The sequence below is a fragment of the Eucyclogobius newberryi genome, unplaced genomic scaffold (assembly GCF_026437365.1).
Source record: "Eucyclogobius newberryi isolate DKJ021-1_F unplaced genomic scaffold, fEucNew1.0.hap1 SCAF_21, whole genome shotgun sequence".
Classification (NCBI taxonomy): domain Eukaryota; kingdom Metazoa; phylum Chordata; class Actinopteri; order Gobiiformes; family Gobiidae; genus Eucyclogobius; species Eucyclogobius newberryi.
In genome coordinates, this window is record NW_027315846.1 from 189,783 (window position 1) to 210,183 (window position 20,401).

Genomic DNA, 20,401 nt, shown 5'->3' on the forward strand with positions numbered 1-20,401 from the left:
GGATTACGTTACATTTGTGGATAACGTGTCGATGTCGTCCTTTTACTCGCGTATCTGTTCTCGTCATTGTACGTGGTTTTAATATTGAGTCAAAGACAAAGTTTCCTCAGTGGACAATGACCTTTATTCTCTTGTGAAATGAAACTAAAGTAATGTACAAGTCGGTATTTTCATTGGTGCACATTGTGCAGCTGAAGCCTGAACCATGGCACAAAAGGAAGGAGCAGCGTGTGCAAATGTGCTCGCACCGGAGCGCCCCATCGTGGTGCTGTGTCCGATTACACAAGTCTCTATATTTACATTCTTGTGTCTGCAGCTGTGAGGCTCTTATGGCGACGACTCGGGGCCCCAAAGATTCACCGCCGTCCCCCAGGAAAAAACACCACTAAGAAACGACAGAAACTACGACTACTACGACTGCTACTACAGAAACTACTACGACTGCTACTACAGAAACTACTACGACTGCTACTACAGAAACTACTACGACTGCTACTACAGAAACTACTACGACTGCTACTACAGAAACTACTACGACTGCTACTACAGAAACTACTACGACTGCTACTACAGAAACTACTACTACAGAAACTACTACTACGACTGCTACTACAGAAACTACTACTACTACTGCTACTACAGAAACTACTACTACTACTGCTACTACAGAAACTACTACTACTACTACTACTACAGAAACTACTACTACTACTGCTACTACAGAAACTACTACTACTACTACTGCTACTACAGAAACTACTACTACTACTACTACTACAGAAACTACTACTACTACTGCTACTACAGAAACTACTACTACTACTACTACTACTACTACTACTACTACTACTGCTACTGCTACTGCTACTACTACTGCTACTACTACTGCTACTACGACTGCTACTACGACTGCTACTACAGAAACTACGACTACTACGACTGCTACTACGACTGCTACTACAGAAACTACGACTCCTACTACAGAAACTACGACTACTACGACTGCTACTACAGAAACTACGACTACTACTACAGAAACTACGACTACTACGACTGCTACTACGACTGCTACTACAGAAACTACGACTACTACTACAGAAACTACGACTACTACTACAGAAACTACGACTACTACTACAGAAACTACGACTACTACAGAAATTACGACTACTACAGAAACTACGACTACTACGACTACTACAAAAACTACAGAAAATACAGAAACTACGACTACTACAGAAACTACAGAAAAGACTACTACAGAAACGACAGTAGTACAGAACAGCACTACAGTAGTACAGAACAGTACTAGAGTAGTACAGAACAGTACTACAGAACAGTACTCGGTACTACAGAACAGTACTACAGTAGTACAGAACAGTACTACAGTAGTACTACAGTACAGAACAGTACTACAGTACAGAACAGTAGTACAGTAGTACAGAACAGTACTACAGTACAGAACAGTAGTACAGAACAGTACTAGAGTAGTACAGAACAGTACTACAGTACAGAACAGTAGTACAGTAGTACAGAACAGTAGTACAGAACAGTACTACAGTAGTCAGGCTGAGAAATAGATTTTCAAAGTTAGGGGCCCCCCAGCAATTTCAGGGGCCCACAAGCGTGCGGCATCATAAGAACAAGATAAATGTGTTGTTTTAAACCTGGTTATTATCATGTATAACAATTTAAAGTACTTTTATCTGTTATTTGATATGAAGAGCACAAATACTGAATCATATAAACCAGAGATCATGATCTTTAAAACTGTTTAATTCAATATAATCATGTTTCTTCTAAAATAAATACTGTTTACAGCATTTGACAAAAGGAGATCTTGTGGAATATATGAAATCACGTCCTACAAAATAAACTACTAACATATATACATTGTACCTGTAAATAAGAGTGTTCTATTTTGTTTTTATTCGGTTTACTTACCTGCTAATAGTATTACCTAGTCTTGTGCTAGCTATTTTTACTTTATTTTAATTTTATTCTATTATTTTACTATCTTATTTTTATCTTTTTATTTATCTATTTTATTTTATGTCCCCCCCCCTCCTCAGAGGAGTTTTGTTAATAAGAGTTTTGTTTTTGTTCATAAGAGTTCTATTAAAGGCGCAATGGACGATTTTTCGGCGATTTGAGAACGCAGGCGGAAGTGCACACGCCACTCCCCCACTCCCCCGCGCACACGCCACTCCCCCACTCCCCCGCGCACACGCCACTCCCCCGCGCACACGCCACTCCCCCGCGCACACGCGCACTCCCCCGCGCACACGCGCACTCCCCCGCGCACACGCCACATTATGATAGATCCATGCGCTTAGGCACGCGGAAACGTGGGGATGAACCGCACGCGGCTGCAGGTGAGCGATAGGTGCGTTTTATGATTGATACGTGGCAGGACAAATGATTTATCCACGCCACAAGGAAATATGATAAAAAATTTGCTGAAAAAAAATGGTCCATTCCCCCTTTAAGAGTGTGTTTTTGAAACTTCCTATAATCTGTCCTTTCCTCCCGTTTCTACTGCAGTGAACAACCACATGTCCCTGTGTGACATTAAAGGATTAACTTATTTTATCTTATCTTACATTGCCCCGAAAATTAGACCGGGCATTTCCGAGGACACGTGAACGCAACACGAACGCAGCGGCCAATCAGATGCCCGCTTTCATCGATATTACATCAGGGAGACCGCTCGGCCAATGAGAAGCGCGTCTGTCAAAACGATGAAAATGCCCCGAATATGGCCAAATTACTAGTTAAATCTTGATTTTTTTTCGGCGGGCCCCCTCCTATTTCAAACCGCGGGCCCGCCGGAGATTCAACTGCTTGCGGGCCCCCGTTTATTTCGCAGCCTGGTAGTACAGAACAGTACTACAGTAGTACAGAACAGTACTACAGTAGTACAGAACAGTACTACAGTAGTACAGAACAGTACTACAGAACAGTACTACAGTAGTACAGAACAGTACTACAGTACTACAGAACAGTACTACAGAACAGTACTACAGAACAGTACTACAGTAGTACAGAACAGTACTACAGTACTACAGTACAGTACTACAGTACAGTACTACAGTACTACAGAACAGTACTACAGAACAGTACTACAGTACTACAGAACAGTACTACAGAACAGTACTACAGAACAGTACTACAGTAGTACAGAACAGTACTACAGTACTACAGTACAGTACTACAGAACAGTACTACAGTACTACAGAACAGTACTACAGAACAGTACTACAGAACAGTACTACAGTAGTACAGAACAGTACTACAGTACTACAGTACAGTACTACAGTACAGTACTACAGTAAGGCAAGGCAAGTTTATTTGTAGAGCACATTTCATACACAAGGCAATTCAAAGTGCTTCACAGCAGGAACAATGCATTCAAATCACAAAGAAATGACAGAAACAGAAATACAATAAAATTAACTAAATTAAAAATTATCAATCCAACTGATTTCCTAAACTAATAAAATCACAAACAAAAGAGTAGAGTGGAAAGAAAAAATCCTTTCAGTCATATGCGCAGCTAAACAAAACTGTTTTTAGCTTAGATTTGAACATTGTCAGAGTAGAACCTGTCTCACATCTTCAGGAAGACTGTTCCAGATTTTAGCTGCATAAAACTGAAACGCAGATTCCCCATGTTTAGTCCTGACTCTGGACACCAGCAGGAGGCCGGTCCCTGAGGTCCTCAGAGTCCGAGATGGTTCATATGGCACTAACATATCCAAGATGTACTTTGGTGCTAGGCCATGGAGAGACTTGTACACAAGCAGAGCTGCTTTAAAGTCTATTCTCTGAGCCACAGGGGGCAGTGCAGAGACCTGAGAACAGGACTAATGTGATCATACTTCCTGGTTCTAGTCAGGACCCGAGCAGCAGCGTTCTGGATGTACTGCAGCTGTTTTACAGCTCGTTTGGAGAGACCAGTGAGCGGCCGTTACAGTAGTCTAATCTACTGGAGACAAACGCATGGATAAGTCTCTCTAAATCTGGTTTTGACACTATATTTCAATGTTTTTTAGATGGTAAAAAGCTGCTGATGTTATTGATTTGACGTGGCTATTAAAGTTCAAGTCTGAGTCCATTATTACCCCCAGATTTCTAACTTGGTTTGTAGGTTTTAGAGCGAGACTCTGGAGGTGACCGCTAACACTTTCTCTTTGTTTCTGTGGGCCAAAAACGATTATTTCAGTCTTGTCTGAGTTCAGCTGGAGAAAGTTGTTTTGCATCCACAAACTGATCTGTTGGATGCAGTGACAGAGTGAATCTACTGGTCCATAGTCACCTGCCGAAAGTGAAACATAGATCTGAGTGTCGTCTGCATAATTGTGATAGGACACATTTTCACTGCGTATCAACTGACCTAACGGCAGCATGTAGAGGTTGAACAGAAGGGGACCCAGGACTGACCCTTGGGGCACTCCACAGGTCAGGGTCATGTGGTCTGAGACACAGCTACCAATTTCAACAAAGTACTTCCTGTCTTCCAGATAGGACCTTAACCAGTTTAGGGCAGTGCCAGTGATGCCCACCCAGTCCTCTAGTCTCTGTAAGAGGATCCCACGATCTAACAGAATTAAGACTGAGGCTTTGCCCGTGTCAGTGTTCAGGCGGATGTCATTTGTCACCTTGACAAGAGCAGTCTCAGTGCTGTGATGAGGTCTAAAACCTGACTGAAAAACATCAAATGAGTTGTTTATTAAGAGGAAATCTGTGAGCTGTTGGTAAACAACCTTTTCAAGGAATTTGCCCCAAAATGGCAGATTAGAGATGGGCCGGTAATGACTCAGTACTGCAGCATCAAGACTGCTCTTCTTTAGGAGAGGCTTTATGACCGCAGTTTTCAAAGACATTGGGAATGTTCCAGATTGAAGTGACATGTTAACTATGTGAGTGAGTGGTGCTAACAAACTGTTCAGCACAGACTTTAGAAATTTGGTGGGTAACACATCAAGGCAGCATGTAGATGAACTCAGACTGGTGATGATCTCATGGACAGTTTTGTCAGTTACTGGTGCAAAGTGAGTTAGCTCTAAGTGTCTTGGTGGTTTTAGGGTAATTTTTTACATTGTGGGATTTATAGCATTTTTAATGCCCTGAACTTTGTCATTAAAGAATAATGTAGTACAGTACAGTACTACAGTAGTACAGAACAGTACTACAGAACAGTACTACAGAACAGTACTACAGTACTACAGAACAGTACTCCGCCTTCTTTTCTTTCTCTCACTCCTGAGGACCTGTGGACCCAGATGCCCCTCCCCTGGTGAAGTGGTCCCTGCCCTGTGTGGACGGTCCCTCATCTGCCTGAAGAGTGGCTCCAGTTCGCCTCAGTCGGTCCCTCTTCTGCCTGAAGAGTGGGTCCAGCTCGCCTCCGACGGTCCCTCTTCTGCCTGAAGAGTGGGTCCAGCTCGACTCAGACGGTCCCTCTTCTGCCTGAAGAGTGGGTCCAGCTCGACTCAGACGGTCCCTCTTCTGCCTGAAGAGTGGGTCCAGCTCCAGTCTCCTCGTGTCCGTCTGTCCGTCTGTGAGAGTGGGATCTCTCCTTCACTGGAACTCCTCCAGGTTTCTACGCTTTTTTCCCAAAGAGGTTTTTTTTGTAGTTTTTCCTGGCCGAGAAGGAGAGTCTAAGGACAGAGGACCCTGGGACATCGTCCCTCGCCACCACAGACATTGTCTGACTTCATCGCCACCACAGACATTGTCTGACTCCATCGCCACCACAGACATTGTTGATTAATTTCTCCCTGTGGCCCTCAGAGGCAACTGTTGTTGTGATTTTGGGCCTTACAAAAATAAATTGATTTGATTTGATTTGATTTGAACAGTACTACAGAACAGTAGTACAGAACAGTACTACAGTAGTACAGAACAGTACTACAGTAGTACAGAACAGTACTACAGTAGTACAGAACAGTACTACAGTAGTACAGAACAGTACTACAGTACAGTACTACAGTAGTACAGAACAGTACTACAGAACAGTACTACAGAACAGTACTACAGTACAGTACTACAGTACTACAGAACAGTACTACAGTACAGTACTACAGTAGTACAGAACAGTACTACAGTACTACTGAACAGTACTACAGTAGTACAGAACAGTACTACAGTAGTACAGAACAGTACTACAGTAGTACAGAACAGTACTACAGTAGTACAGAACAGTACTACAGGTTGATTCATCGTCCCGAGCAGCAGGTTAGTCAACACAAACATCCACATAAATAATCTCAAAGGGCAAAGCAATAAAGCTACATCGCTCCAGTCTTTTCAGCAGTACTTGTCTTGTAGTAGTGGCAATAGTGGCAGAAGTATCAGAAGTAACTTTTCATAGTGGTAAAAGGCAACAGCAGCAGCAGAAATGATAAACGTATCGAGCAGTGATGTGTTCGATGTGGGACTGACGCTGCATCGTCCTCGGAACTCGGAGAAAAGATGTTTTCTCAAAGTTGATTCGTTCCAACTTCAAACTTCTAAAGCAGGACTAAAGCAGGGTTAATGCAGGGCTAAACCAGGGCTAAACCAGAGCCATCAGCAGATCTGGCTCGTGGGGGGCGTGGCTCGTGGGGGGCGTGGCTCGTCTAGCGCTCTCTTACCTTTGAGCAGCGGCAGCGGCGTTAGCTCGATGGGTTTCCCCTGCGAGCGGAACTGGGACGAGCTCTGCGAGCGTTTCTGCTTTGCCTTCCGCACCGACTTCCGCGAGAAGCCGTCCACTTTGTCCACAGAGGGCGCTGTGGTGGCCGCAGACGACATGGCCCTGAGGAAGAGAGGGGGAGGGGTTTAGTCTGCGTTTGACCCGTCCTCCAGGGGCCCACACGGGGTCAGATCTAATATCCAGCATACATTTATACTTTTACTTCATACAATGTACTGTTTGTCAGGATGATGTCACATGGTCGTCGTAAAAGTATATTTACGCTTTCACTACGTTTAGCATTTATGGAAACTGTATTTTCTATTTCATTCATTAAGTATTGCAAAACTTGAATAATTCAATAATATATATCGAATCACAATCATGTATCGCAGTGTGTGGGAATCACAATAAAGTGTACGTTACGCCTCGTGGTCGTGTTTACCGCATTTTCCAGAGTATAAGTCGCACCAGCAAAAAAAATGCATAATAGAGAAGAAAAAAAGTCGCACTGGAGAATGAAATAAGTGTGAACATAACAAATAATATCACATACAAGTTGCTCGGGAGTATAAGTATACATATAAGTATAAATATAAGTCGCACCCCGGCCAAAACTATGAAAAAGGACTTGTAGTCCAGAAAATACGGTATTTGAAATACAGTACATCGGCCAAACCAGGACTAAACCAGGACTAAAAACAACATAAAACAAGGACTAAAAAAGGCTGAACTTTGACAGACCCGGGGCCAGTCGCTGACTCTTAAAAACAGAGCCACGATGAACGTTTCACGATGTTGTGATTTTTCGCGCTGACCCCTGTGACCTCTGGTTCTGGGAACGCGGTTCACAAAGACAAACGGCAGCGTCCCGGTTTAGAGTCTGAGCATCAGAGTGGAACAGAGAAACGAGAGAGAGGACAGAGTCTTTATGTGACCAGAGACGCCCGAGGAGACGACGGGGAAGAAGAGAGACGAGGCTGAAAGGTTTGACCTCACGGCTCTCGCTCACTCGCGGCTCTCGCTCGCTCGCGGCTCTCGCTCGCTCGCGGCTCTCGCTCGCTCGCGGCTCTCGCGGCTCTCGCTCGCTCGCGGCTCTCGCTCGCTCGCGGCTCTCGCTCGCTCGCGGCTCTCGCTCGCTCGCGGCTCTCGCTCGCGGCACACACGCACGCGCACACACACACTTCGTTCACTCTCCTCGTTCGGTAAAGCAGGAACGAGGAGAAAGAGCTTCTCGCAAACCTTTGCTCTGTCCACGGGTTTCAGAGTGTTAAAGTTAGAGCCGTCGCCACGGTGATACATGGGAAAAAGTCCTGTAAATGTTGCATAGAACAGGAGGTTAAAACCCTGATAAGTCTTTCAAGATTAAAGTCCTGAACAAAAACGAGAGACATTTTTAAATCATCATTATTCAACATCTGTGTGTTCTCTTCTTCCACTGCATCTGCGCTCACAGCACAGGCAGAACATTCAAACAGGCTTTTAGCTAGGGGCCCGACTTCCCGTATTTAGAACAGGGTATTTAGAAATGTTATTTGAGTGCCAGGATGGGGTCATTTTTAATAATAAATCTTAGAAAAAAAGGGATTATCATTAAATTGGGCCGGGAAGCGTTTGGCGATAGTCCGCCATAACAGTTACAAGTGAAAATGTGCATGTTGCGCGCTGATTGGTCAACGACATTTGCGTGTGCTTGGCTCTGATTGGCTGTCGAGCCCTATTCCGGAGATTTCCGAAGCTCTACATTTTTTTCGCGCACTTTGACAGAATTTCATCGACACCGCATTAAACTGACGAAGATCTCCCAAACAGGGTTATTTTAATCTGTCAATGACACTTCCACTCAAGTTGACAGAATGAAACGAAAGAAGGAACCAAGGGATCCACGGCACGCACGCCATAACGTCAGACGGCGCTAAAAGCGCCGCTTTATTTAGTTAAAACGTCGGAAAATACGGCACGATGCGCCGCTCGTAAGTGGTAAAGTGTGATCATTATCACATTTTTTAAGTACATTTTGTGGACAAATCTCTTTGGACGAAGTGTTTTTTAATCCCATCTAAAAGCCTGCATCAACAACATGTACATTCTAACGTCGTCTGAACAGAATGATCCGGTTAAAAAAAAACTAAATTAATATTCTGGACGACTTGGACAAAAGCTGGAGCTGTGGAACATCGTGACAGACGTGCTTTTAGACAGGACTTGAAAACACCTCGTCCGGGGGTACGGGGGCAGACAATGCGACGACACATTTCATCGACCAATCAGCGCGCAGCATGCACATTTTCACTTGTAAACAGTAAAGTCGGACGACTGTCAAACGCTTCCCTTTTTTTCCTAAGATTTATTCATAAAATATCGGGTCCAAAATATGGGAGGACGGGGCTCTTTCTAAAAGCCTGTGACAGAAGCAGCTGATCCTTGTTCTCTGGACTAAACAGACTCTAAAACACAGACAAAAAGAGCTTTTATGACAAAAATAGTTGCATTGTTCAACCAAAATGTCAAAAAAATAAAATAAACATCTCATTTGATCAAAAGTACACGTTATTCGTAAATATTCTCTGTCTAGAAGCTTCAGTCGCCATATTTACACCTTTATTCCATCCGTAAAAGGACAGAACGCGTGTGTGAGTTTATGTGACTTTAGCAGGTTTAAGTCTGTGTGATGCTTGTTCTACTGCTTTGAACTCTTAAGTCCAGGATCTGATCCTGACAAAAAGTCTGAGGAATAAAGTCTGGCGGTAATGCAACAATTGGATGCCAACCGCCATAAAACAACAACAACGACCACTTCCTCTCAGCGCTAACGCTAACAGCTAACGCTAAGGAGTTACAAGGGTCAGAGCGGTCCGGCTAAATACAGGCGAGACCAGGTCTAAACCAGAGCTAAACCAGGTCTAAATCAGAGCTAAACCGGAGCTAAACCGGAGCTAAACCAGAGCTAAACCGGGTCTAAACGGGGACTAAACCAGAGCTAAACCAGGGCCAAACCAGGGCCAAACCAGGACTAAACAAGAGACAGTGACATAGAGCACCCTTAGATACCGTTAAATACATTTAAACACATTGTGGTGAAATGATTCTAATCTAAACTTCTGGAGCGACGCTTAGTTTGGATACTAAAGAGAGCGAGTTTAAGGTTTTAAAGACAAAATCTGGACAAACGACAATAAATAAATAAATAAACTAATAAAGCTCCTGCACAAAACATTTTAAAATATGGTAAACGCAGGTTTAGGTTATGTCACGGTTACGCTAAAGGAGGATTTGAATAAACCCGGCCATAAAACACAAACATCAATAAAGACATTTTAAGACTTACATTTGTCACCATCATTAATGAGTCATAGATGCTAATTATTCCACCGTCTGCAGCTCAATAACGAGCTACAAGAGATTTATGAAGTTAGCTAATGCAGAGATGACATGGAAATACCACCCATGCTAACGGCTAACAGCTAACAGCAGCTTTTATCATCATTGTGACTTTAGCACGTTAAATAACACTCATCAAAACTAAATACATATTAAATCTAAATATTCGTTTGAACAGGCTTCGTTTCTGAAAAAAGAAATGGCTAAAATGGCTAAAAATTTGTCTTTTTCTGACAAGTTGAACAAAATACAGCAAGAAACAGTTATTGTGTTAAAGTCTAATTCTATTGTCTAAAATGAGGTCGTAATCTTAGTATTATTATACTTTTATTCTTCAAAGGATGAATTAGTATTTACCAGACTTATTTAAATAAAACAGCTGTAAATATGAACACAGACACAATAAGACACGAGTCAGTTTAAAGTTAAAGCGAATCTAAGAAACGGACGCGTTATTCATCATTTCTCTGAACACTTTTCACCACAAACGACCTTTTAAAAACACGACTGAATTAAGGACGAACAGAGGAATTCTCCCAGATGTAACCGGCTCTGAGGACTGTGGACCCGACAAGACCCGGCTCTGAAACGTGGTCTGAAGCGTGGCCTGAAGCGGGGCCTGAAGCGGGGCCTGAAGCGGGGCCTGAAGCGGGGCCTGAAGCGGGGCCTGAAGCGTGGTCTGAAGCGGGGCCTGAAGCGGGGCCTGAAGCGGGGCCTGAAGCGTGGCCTGAAGCGTGGTCTGAAGCGTGGTCTGAAGCGTGGTCTGAAGCGGGGCCTGAAGCGGGGCCTGAAGCGGGGCCTGAAGCGTGGTCTGAAGCGGGGTCTGAAGCGGGGCCTGAAGCGGGGCCTGAAGCGGGGCCTGAAGCGGGGCCTGAAGCGGGGCCTGAAGCGGGGCCTGAAGCGGGGCCTGAAGAGTGGTCTGAAGCGGGGCCTGAAGCGGGGCCTGAAGCGGGGCCTGAAGCGGGGCCTGAAGCGGGGCCTGAAGCGGGGCCTGAAGCGGGGCCTGAAGCGTGGTCTGAAGCGGGGCCTGAAGCGGGGCCTGAAGCGGGGCCTGAAGCGGGGCCTGAAGCGTGGTCTGAAGCGGGGCCTGAAGCGTGGTCTGAAGCGTGGTCTGAAGCGGGGCCTGAAGCGTGGTCTGAAGCGGGGCCTGAAGCGGGGCCTGAAGCGTGGTCTGAAGCGTGGTCTGAAGCGGGGCCTGAAGCGTGGCCTGAAGCGGGGCCTGAAGCGTGGTCTGAAGCGTGGTCTGAAGCGGGGCCTGAAGCGGGGCCTGAAGCGGGGCCTGAAGCGGGGCCTGAAGCGGGGCCTGAAGCGTGGCCTGAAGCGGGGCCTGAAGCGGGGCCTGAAGCGGGGCCTGAAGCGTGGCCTGAAGCGGGGCCTGAAGCGGGGCCTGAAGCGGGGTCTGAAGCGGGGCCTGAAGCGGGGCCTGAAGCGTGGTCTGAAGCGGGGTCTGAAGCGGGGCCTGAAGCGGGGCCTGAAGCGGGGCCTGAAGCGGGGCCTGAAGCGTGGTCTGAAGCGGGGCCTGAAGCGTGGTCTGAAGCGGGGCCTGAAGCGTGGTCTGAAGCGGGGCCTGAAGCGGGGCCTGAAGCGGGGCCTGAAGCGGGGCCTGAAGCGTGGTCTGAAGCGGGGCCTGAAGCGGGGCCTGAAGCGTGGTCTGAAGCGGGGCCTGAAGCGTGGTCTGAAGCGGGGCCTGAAGCGGGGCCTGAAGCGGGGCCTGAAGCGGGGCCTGAAGCGGGGCCTGAAGCGGGGCCTGAAGCGCAGGCTTTTAGCTAGGATTTGAAAACACCTTAAAATGTGGGCTTAATTTTTTTTGGAAACCCAACATGTGGGTCACAACTTTTTTTCGCTGCTTTTACAAAATAAAGCGGCGCTTTCAACGCGGAGGCGCCCGCACGGCGATCTGGAGCACACTCTGCAGGAGCGGCGGTATTTGACATGGTATTTGTCCGTGGAGCTTCGGCATTTTCCAGACCACGGCTCGGCAGCCAATCATAGCCAAGCACACAAATTTTGACGACCAATCAGCGCGCAGCATGCAAATTTTCACTTGTAAACACTAAACTGTCATGGCGCCCTTGAAAATGCCTTGAAAAGGCTTGCCCTCGAAAATGCCCGTCCACATGTCGAGAGACACCGTCCAAAAGACGGGAAGACGGCCCTCTAGCTAAAAGCCTGCTGAGGCGGGTCTGAGGCGGGGTCTGAGGCGGGGTCTGAAGCGGGTCTGAGGCGGGTCTGAAGCGGGTCTGAGGCGGGTCTGAAGCGGGTCTGAAGCGGGTCTTGAGCGGGTCTGAGCGTGGTCTGAAGCGGGTCTGAGGCGGGGTCTGAGGCGGGTCTGAGGCGGGTCTGAAGCGGGTCTGAAGCGGGTCTGAGGCGGGTCTGAAGCGGGTCTGAGCGTGGTCTGAAGCGTGGTCTTGAGCGGGTCTGAGCGTGGTCTGAAGCGGGTCTGAGGCGGGGTCTGAAGCGGGTCTGAGGCGGGTCTGAAGCGGGTCTGAGGCGGGTCTGAGGCGGGTCTGAGGCGGGTCTGAAGCGGGTCTGAAGCGGGTCTGAGGCGGGGTCTGAAGCGGGTCTGAGGCGGGGTCTGAAGCGGGTCTGAAGCGGGTCTGAGGCGGGTCTGAAGCGGGTCTGAAGCGGGTCTGAAGCGGGTCTGAAGCGTGGTCTTGAGCGGGTCTGAGCGTGGTCTGAAGCGGGTCTGAGGCGGGTCTGAAGCGGGTCTGAAGCGGGTCTGAAGCGGGTCTGAGGCGGGTCTGAGCGTGGTCTGAAGCGTGGTCTGAAGCGTGGTCTTGAGCGGGTCTGAGCGTGGTCTTGAGCGGGTCTGAGCGTGGTCTGAAGCGGGTCTGAGGCGGGTCTGAGGCGTGGTTTGAAGCGGGTCTGAGCGTGGTCTGAGGCGGGTCTGAGCGTGGTCTGAAGCGGGTCTGAGGCGGGTCTGAGGCGGGGTCTGAGGCGGGGTCTGAGGCGGGTCTGAAGCGGGTCTGAGGCGGGTCTGAAGCGGGTCTGAAGCGGGTCTGAGGCGGGGTCTGAAGCGGGTCTGAAGCGGGTCTGAAGCGTGGTCTTGAGCGGGTCTGAAGCGGGTCTGAGGCGTGGTCTTGAGCGTGGTCTGAAGCGGGTCTGAGGCGGGGTCTGAAGCGGGTCTGAGGCGGGTCTGAAGCGGGTCTGAAGCGGGTCTGAGGCGGGTCTGAAGCGGGTCTGAAGCGGGTCTGAGGCGGGTCTGAGGCGGGTCTGAAGCGGGTCTGAAGCGGGTCTGAAGCGTGGTCTTGAGCGGGTCTGAGGCGGGTCTGAAGCGGGTCTGAGGCGGGTCTGAAGCGGGTCTGAGGCGGGTCTGAGGCGGGTCTGAGGCGGGTCTGAAGCGGGTCTGAGCGTGGTCTGAAGCGGGTCTGAAGCGTGGTCTTGAGCGGGTCTGAGCGTGGTCTGAAGCGGGTCTTGAGCGGGTCTGAGCGTGGTCTGAAGCGGGTCTGAAGCGGGTCTGAGGCGGGTCTGAGGCGGGTCTGAGCGTGGTCTGAAGCGTGGTCTGAAGCGGGTCTGAGGCGGGTCTGAGCGTGGTCTGAAGCGGGTCTGAGCGTGGTCTGAAGCGGGTCTGAAGCGGGTCTGAGGCGGGTCTGAAGCGTGGTCTGAAGCGGGTCTGAGGCGGGTCTGAGCGTGGTCTGAAGCGGGTCTGAGGCGGGTCTGAGCGTGGTCTGAAGCGTGGTCTGAAGCGGGTCTGAGCGTGGTCTTGAGCGGGTCTGAGGCGGGTCTGAAGCGGGTCTGAGCGTGGTCTGAAGCGGGTCTGAGGCGGGTCTGAAGCGTGGTCTGAAGCGTGGTCTGAAGCGGATCTGAAGCGGGGTCCTTACCCGCTCAGAGGGGCACAGACGTCCCCCGTCACCACCATAGTCCCACCTCTGAGAGTTTGTCCAGAGTGAGATCCACAACACAACGAATCAAGACGAGAAAAGAAAAGGAGGATTCAACATTCAACGGCTGCTGCTCAGGATTATGTAACAGAGAGAGAGAGGGGCGAGCGAGAGAGGGAGGAGGGAGAGAGAGAGAGGGATTATAAAAAGTGGAGCGGTTTAAGGTTTACAGTGGTCACAGAACAGCACCAGATTGTCAGAGATAATCAAATGAAAGAGAATTATTATAATCAAGAAATTAAACAACGCAACAACCAAAGCTTCTACACCAGAAGAGAATAATATCTATATCATATCTGTGCGTTTATAATCTGGACAAATATTATGAATGTATTCAAAACAAGCGTGAAACAGAAGCTCATCTCGTGACGGATGAAGAGCAGGAAAGAGGGAACATCCCAGAGGCGGAGCTTAAAGTCACATGTTCAGAGGGAAGTTTGTCAAAATGCTCGTCGTTCACAGCCAAATCCACTGAATTCTTCTTCCTCTGCGTCACTTCTGAACAACTCCACAAACTCCAGAGGAAGAGCAGATTCTTCTTCTGCGTCGCTCAGAGCTTAGAGCGCCCTCTGGTGGTCGTCAGTGTGAAAATAACAAATTAATATGTCACATACAAGACGCTCCGGCCAAACTATGAAAAGGTGCAACTTAGTCTAGAAACTACGGTAAATGTAGAAAAAGATGTATTTATGTGTAAAGACAGTCGTTTTTTTTTTTCTTCTTCCGAATTGTGCGTTTAATCTGCATCTTTTACGTATAAATGATCTAAAAAGAGTTCAGCCTTCTCATTTTTGCGCTCGACCCATTTTAAATCGAAATAAAACGATTAATCGACTTAACGACTTCTACGTTTACCGCTACGACTGAAGCTAACGGCGCTAGTTTTCTGTCCTTCCTAAAGTCTGAGAGGAAGGGAGTGTACAGGAAGTTCAGCCGAAGGAGCAGAACAACATGTGCCAAAAACTCACACACGTTTCTATGGGAACGATAACGTAAAGATGGAAGTTTTTAATGCACCGTCGGCTCGTTTGGCGTCAGGTTTTTACGACGATACGACCTTAAACACGTCGGGGAAAGTGATTATCCTGAAGAAAGCGTCGTCGAGCGTGTCATTTCTGAGCTCAAAACGTGCTCCGTGAACACGAGTAGAAAGTAAAATGACAATAAAACAACATATTTACACCTTTATTTGATGCATAATCAATAAACCTCAAACAATCGACAGAATCTGGCTCGAGTTGTCATTTGTCTCGAGCTTTATCCGTTTCTCGTCCGGATCGTTGTCGTTTTCACTTCTACAATAGTGAGTAGAAAAGTCTAAAAATATTAAAATGATCATTCATCTTCTCGGGTCCGCCTCCTGTTCATGTTCTGCGACCTGATTGGACGGGGGTGCGAGCGAAGCGGGCAATTGGACGTTCGTCTCGCTAAAACCAACAGATTCGATCAAACAAAGTCATTTATGGGACTTTTACGTGAAAATAACACGTTCTTCACCATCGGGCGATCGTATATGAAGTGTAGAAGTGTCGTCGTAGATTTTAGTCCGTTTTTATCCACAGCTTTGATTTCTGTCAGATCTAACTGGTCCATTATAAATTGTAATGTTTGTTTATCTCTGAATATAAGTCTAGAGTTTAGAAATGACCAGTTTGAACCGTGGAATAATCTTAATAAAAGTGATAAGCCACATTCAGCGAGGTTTAAAATACTTTAAAACATCTATCATCACAAAAGCCAAAAGCACGACGGAATTATATAAACAAACTTGGACTTTTTAACCTAAAGACTGATCATACTTTAAGCTACGTGTAAATAATGAACCAAAACGTATTTATTTGTCTATGGGAGTTTTTATTTATTTATAGGAGATCTTCTACTGAAAGTGTTTTTCAGACTTCCTATAAGTGATCTGTTCTTCTGTATCTACCTCTGTATCTACCTGCGTTGCACCAATGAAATTTCCCCATGTGGGACAATAAAGGAATATCTTATCTTATCTTATCTTAAAACACGACATCGACACGAAGACGACTCTCCTGAGAAACCCTGGATCTTTTTTATGTTAGGCAACTTTAAATGCGTTTACATGTGTTTAAATGTGTATATATGCGTTTATATCGTCTTATTTCAATACAAACAACATGAAAATAAACGCTTTTGGTTCTGTTCTGACATTGTATTTTCACAACGCTGCAGTAAAGTGACTCAGAGCAGCTTTAACGGAGTCGAGGAGATGGAACGATAGTTTAAGGCGATGCCTTTACCTTTTCACGGTGATATTGTGGGAATGACTGCACAAAATAACCGTCATATTCCATAGAATTAAGATCAAATGTAATAAATGCGTGCTGAATTAGTCATGTCGTCATGGTGACTGCACTGAGCGGGAGCAAAGGATCATGGTCTATGTCGTTCACGCTGCTCTTGTAGTGTGACATATTGTGACAGGTCAGATGTTAGAGATATCATGATATTTGTGTCGTTGTTGCATGATTTACATCCTTTACATCCTTAAGGAGGACATTTGTGTATCTGGAACATCATCTCACCAAAGAGAACCAAATGGAACCAAACAGATCCAAATGGAACCAAACAAACCCTCACAAATCCCAGCAGATCAGACTGAAGCTCGTCTGTGAGACTCGTCTTTAGCCTTTTGTTTAGTCGAGCGACAGCGCTTCACTTTTACTTTATTACAAAATGGATTAAATTCATTTTTTGCCTCAAATTGCAACACAAAAACCCCCGTAATGACGACGTGAAAGAAGAAGTGGAACTAGAAGAAGAAGAAGGTTGGAAATGAAAGCTGCTTCTGCACTGTCCCGGACAAGAGGACAAGGACGGGAAGAGAAGAGGACGGGAAGACAAAGACGGGAAGACAAGGACGGGAAGAGGACGGGAAGAAGAGGACGGGTCGAGGATGGGAAGAGGACGAGGACGGGAAGAAGAGGAGGACGGGAAGAAGAAGAGGACGGGAAGAAGAGGAGGACGGGAAGACGAGGACGCGAAGAAGAGGAGGACGCAAAGAAGAGGAGGACGCAAAGAAGAGGAGGACGCAAAGAAGAGGAGGACGCGAAGAAGAGGAGGACGCGAAGAAGAGGACGAGGAGGACGGGAAGAGGATGAGGAGGACGAGAGGACGACAGGAGGGGGACGAGAGGAGGAGGAGGGGGACGAGAGGAGGAGGAGGGGGACGAGAGGAGGAGGAGGGGGACGAGAGGAGGACAGGAGGAGGACAGGAGGAGGACAGGAGGAGGAGGAGGACAGGAGGAGGACAGGAGGAGGAGGACAGGAGGAGGAGGACAGGAGGAGGACAGGAGGAGGACAGGAGGAGGAGGAGGACAGGAGGAGGAGGAGGACAGGAGGAGGACAGGAGGAGCAGGAGGAGGAGGAGGACAGGAGGAGGACAGGAGGAGGAGGAGGACAGGAGGAGCAGGAGGACAGGAGGACAGGAGGAGGACAGGAGGAGGACAGGAGGAGGACAGGAGGAGCAGGAGGACAGGAGGAGGACAGGAGGAGGACAGGAGGAGGCAGAAACACATGATTGAAAGCAGTAAACGTGTGGATTACAGAAGCGTTCAAACACCAGATCCATAAATCCTGAACCATCTCCAGTGACGCTCGACTGAAGAGCAGAGGATCTGTTTAAACTTCTTTACTCTTCTTCAGGACGAGGCTGAAGAAGTGTCCAATCTGAGGACGGAGTGGGCGTGTCTGGGGGGAAGGGGGAAACGCGCCCGAATCACTCTAAAAGGCAAAAGCAGCGATTATAACGATATTAAAGGTTCTTAAAGTCGCTTGTTCTTCACGAGACTCTGACCACGGAAGGAAAGTCATCGCGCACTTCCTGGTTCAAAGTGACTTTCACCAAAGGTCAAAGTTCAAGAGTGATAAGCACAAGGCAGGTCTTAAAAGTGAACACTAAAGAGTCTAAATACAGTTCTTCACCGTCTCACACCACACTGTACTGCACTTTCATCTCATTCAAACCAAACAGTTTCACACTTTCATCGATTTTCTTACAAACGACGATAATTAATGTGATTTCAAAAGTATCATTTCATATTCAAATGATGCTTTTCTGAACTAAACATGGGCCGAGAAAAGAGGTTTCAGCAGAAAGGACGTTAAAATATTGAAATATATTCTATGAAGCAGCAGCAATTTAGCTTCATCTCAATCAAATGTGGGAAAAATCTCATTCAAGTTTTTTGCAACATTTGTTTAATCTAAAACACCAGATTGATCACTTAATTATTCTTAGTTACAGTTTAAGGTGTCAGAGCTGCACAGGAAAGTTTAAATACATGTTTGAGCGCCACCTGCTTTTCTTTGTGTCATAGTTTTGCCTGAAATGTTCCACAGTGGCATTAAAGGCCCTGAGCCAGTGACAAACGAGTACTCGTCTTTGAAGGCGACAAAAACACTTATAATTGATGAAATGGACGATGGATACGTTTGATGAGACACTGTGGAACGTTCTAAAGCGATGACATCTCCATGGAGACGAGTAACAAATGTTACATAGTGCATCTTTAAGCTTTATAAACCCGGAGGAGACTAACCATAACTTTAGTCATATATTCAACCAAAACATGTAGAAAAATGCGACTGAAGTCTTTTTAGAAGTGTATTATTGATGAAACCAAGAAATGTACTATTATATTATGACATTTTCATTCAATAATTATGCGGCGTCTTTGTTTTTAAAAAGAAGTTGGTACAAAAAACGACTTTTAACAATCGGCTCGTCACGATTATTCTGATTAACTCTGTATAATATCTGAAAATGCTGCGATATAATGAGACAAAACTCTTCCTCACGAATATAACATTTTACCACAACTTTAGTCCAGAGTCTCTGCGGGAAATGAATGATCAGACGCGGGGTTCGAACGCGGCGTTGCGGGTGGAAGACCGTGTCCTTGCGGCGTGGGTGCGGGTCCGCAGGAGCCGCCATGTACCGCGCGCTCGTCCCGCAAAGACACGCAAGACTCGTATGCCATTTTAAGCACGCAGCGAAATGCACAGGTTTAACATTACACACCGCGCGCTTCCGCCATGAAACGCGGCGTTATCGTGCTGAAAAAAAAATCACGCACACGCACCGCATTAACGCCCCGCACACACGCACTCCTCACGAGCCGCGTCTGTGATCCGCGTCGCGGCCTCCGAGATTCAAAACTTGACAGCGCTCCACCGCGTTAGCTTAGCAACATTAGCTCCCGATTCACGCCAACACCGTCTGGTTTTACGCTTTTAACGACAGACAGATGACGCGCGGATGTCTATAAAACATCGCCGCGGTGTTTCACAAATGCCCGCGTCCGTTTGGACACGAACAACGCGCGTTTCGTAGAGAAAATAGGGTTTTCTTGCGCTAGCTAACGCCGATGCTAACGCTATCGCGGGTTAGCTTCCCGATTAGCCGCCTGAAGCTAACGCGCAGCAGGACGAGTTTCATTCGGACGAAACATAAACAGTCACTTTTATTTCACTTTACGCGCGTTAAAAAATACTTAATGTGGTTTAAATATGAAGTGCACACGGCGACTGCGCGCGCGGCGTTGTTTTCAATGAAGTTTATAAGAGAGATATTTTAATTGTTATTCAAAAAATACTGTGTAAATGAACATGGAATATACAAGACAAAAGTGGTCCAGATAAACGGAGTAAAGCCCGAGGACACTTCAGGACGTGTGGGATCGATACTTGGGGAATTGGACGGGGCATGTCCTCAGAAGTACTACAACTACTACTACTACTGCTACTACTACTACTACTACTACTACTATTACTGCCATTACTTATACAACACAAACAGGAGTGCAAAGCCGCGCGTGGACAGTGGACAGTGGGACGCGGGTGGACGGTGGACGCGGGGGTCGTGTACCGGGACGCGGGGGTCGTGTACCTGGGCTGGTTCGGGCGATCACCCATCATCCCAGGCGCTAGCAGCAGTGGCTAATGCTAATGCTACAGGCTGACAGACGGAGCGCAGGAGTCCGCGAGCTGCAGCCGCCGTGTGGACGCGATGACGGTCCCGCGATCCGCTCCGGAGCTCACGGCCTTCGGTTCCCCGCTGGATCCTCTGCGGGAGAGACGCGGGCGGCGGCGCGGGGGAGCTTCCGTGTCCCGACGCGGGCGGTGGTGCTCGGGTCTAAAAAAAAACGTGCGTTAATTCCTCCGGCGCGAGCGGCTGGACGCGTTTCCCCGGGAGCAGCGGGCCTGGAGCAGCCAAACCCACGAGTAGCAGCGCCGCGACGATTCCTCAAACTTCCATCGATTTTACCGCAAATGACGCGTGAACGAAGCGCTCGGGCCGCCGCTTGTCACATTCCCGTCGCTGATCCGTCGGCGTGTCCGGTCCCGAGACCCGCTTTTTACCGTTTTCTCGGCCCGTTTTCGGTTCGGGGCCGTTCTTTTCACCCTTTTGTCAACAGTGTTGGGCAGAGACCATGGCA

General features: G+C 47.5%; 2 protein-coding genes across 3 annotated transcripts in view; both read right to left on the reverse strand.

The window, feature by feature from the left end:
• LOC140370314 (serine/threonine-protein phosphatase 2A 56 kDa regulatory subunit epsilon isoform) overlaps positions 1-20,026 on the reverse strand; it is a 42,545-nt gene extending 22,519 nt beyond the window's left edge. The window contains exons 1-2 of one of the 2 annotated variants that reach the window (XM_072457428.1): positions 19,852-20,026; positions 6,636-6,796 (exon numbers count right to left, since the gene is read on the reverse strand). In XM_072457428.1, coding sequence (XP_072313529.1) covers positions 6,636-6,796; positions 19,852-19,880 — 190 coding nt within the window. In that variant the 5' untranslated portion in view covers positions 19,881-20,026. Of the gene's footprint in view, positions 1-6,635; positions 6,797-13,875; positions 13,898-19,851 lie in introns of those variants that run through there. The other variant, XM_072457427.1, reaches the window with a different exon arrangement.
• Positions 10,567-12,044, reverse strand: LOC140370569 (uncharacterized). The gene is made up of 2 exons (XM_072457753.1): positions 11,946-12,044; positions 10,567-11,820 (listed from the first exon to the last, which is right to left on the reverse strand). The coding sequence occupies exons 1-2, from the start codon at positions 12,042-12,044 to the stop codon at positions 10,567-10,569; spliced, it is 1,353 nt and encodes a 450-aa protein (XP_072313854.1).
• Positions 20,027-20,401: the final 375 nt, after the last annotated feature.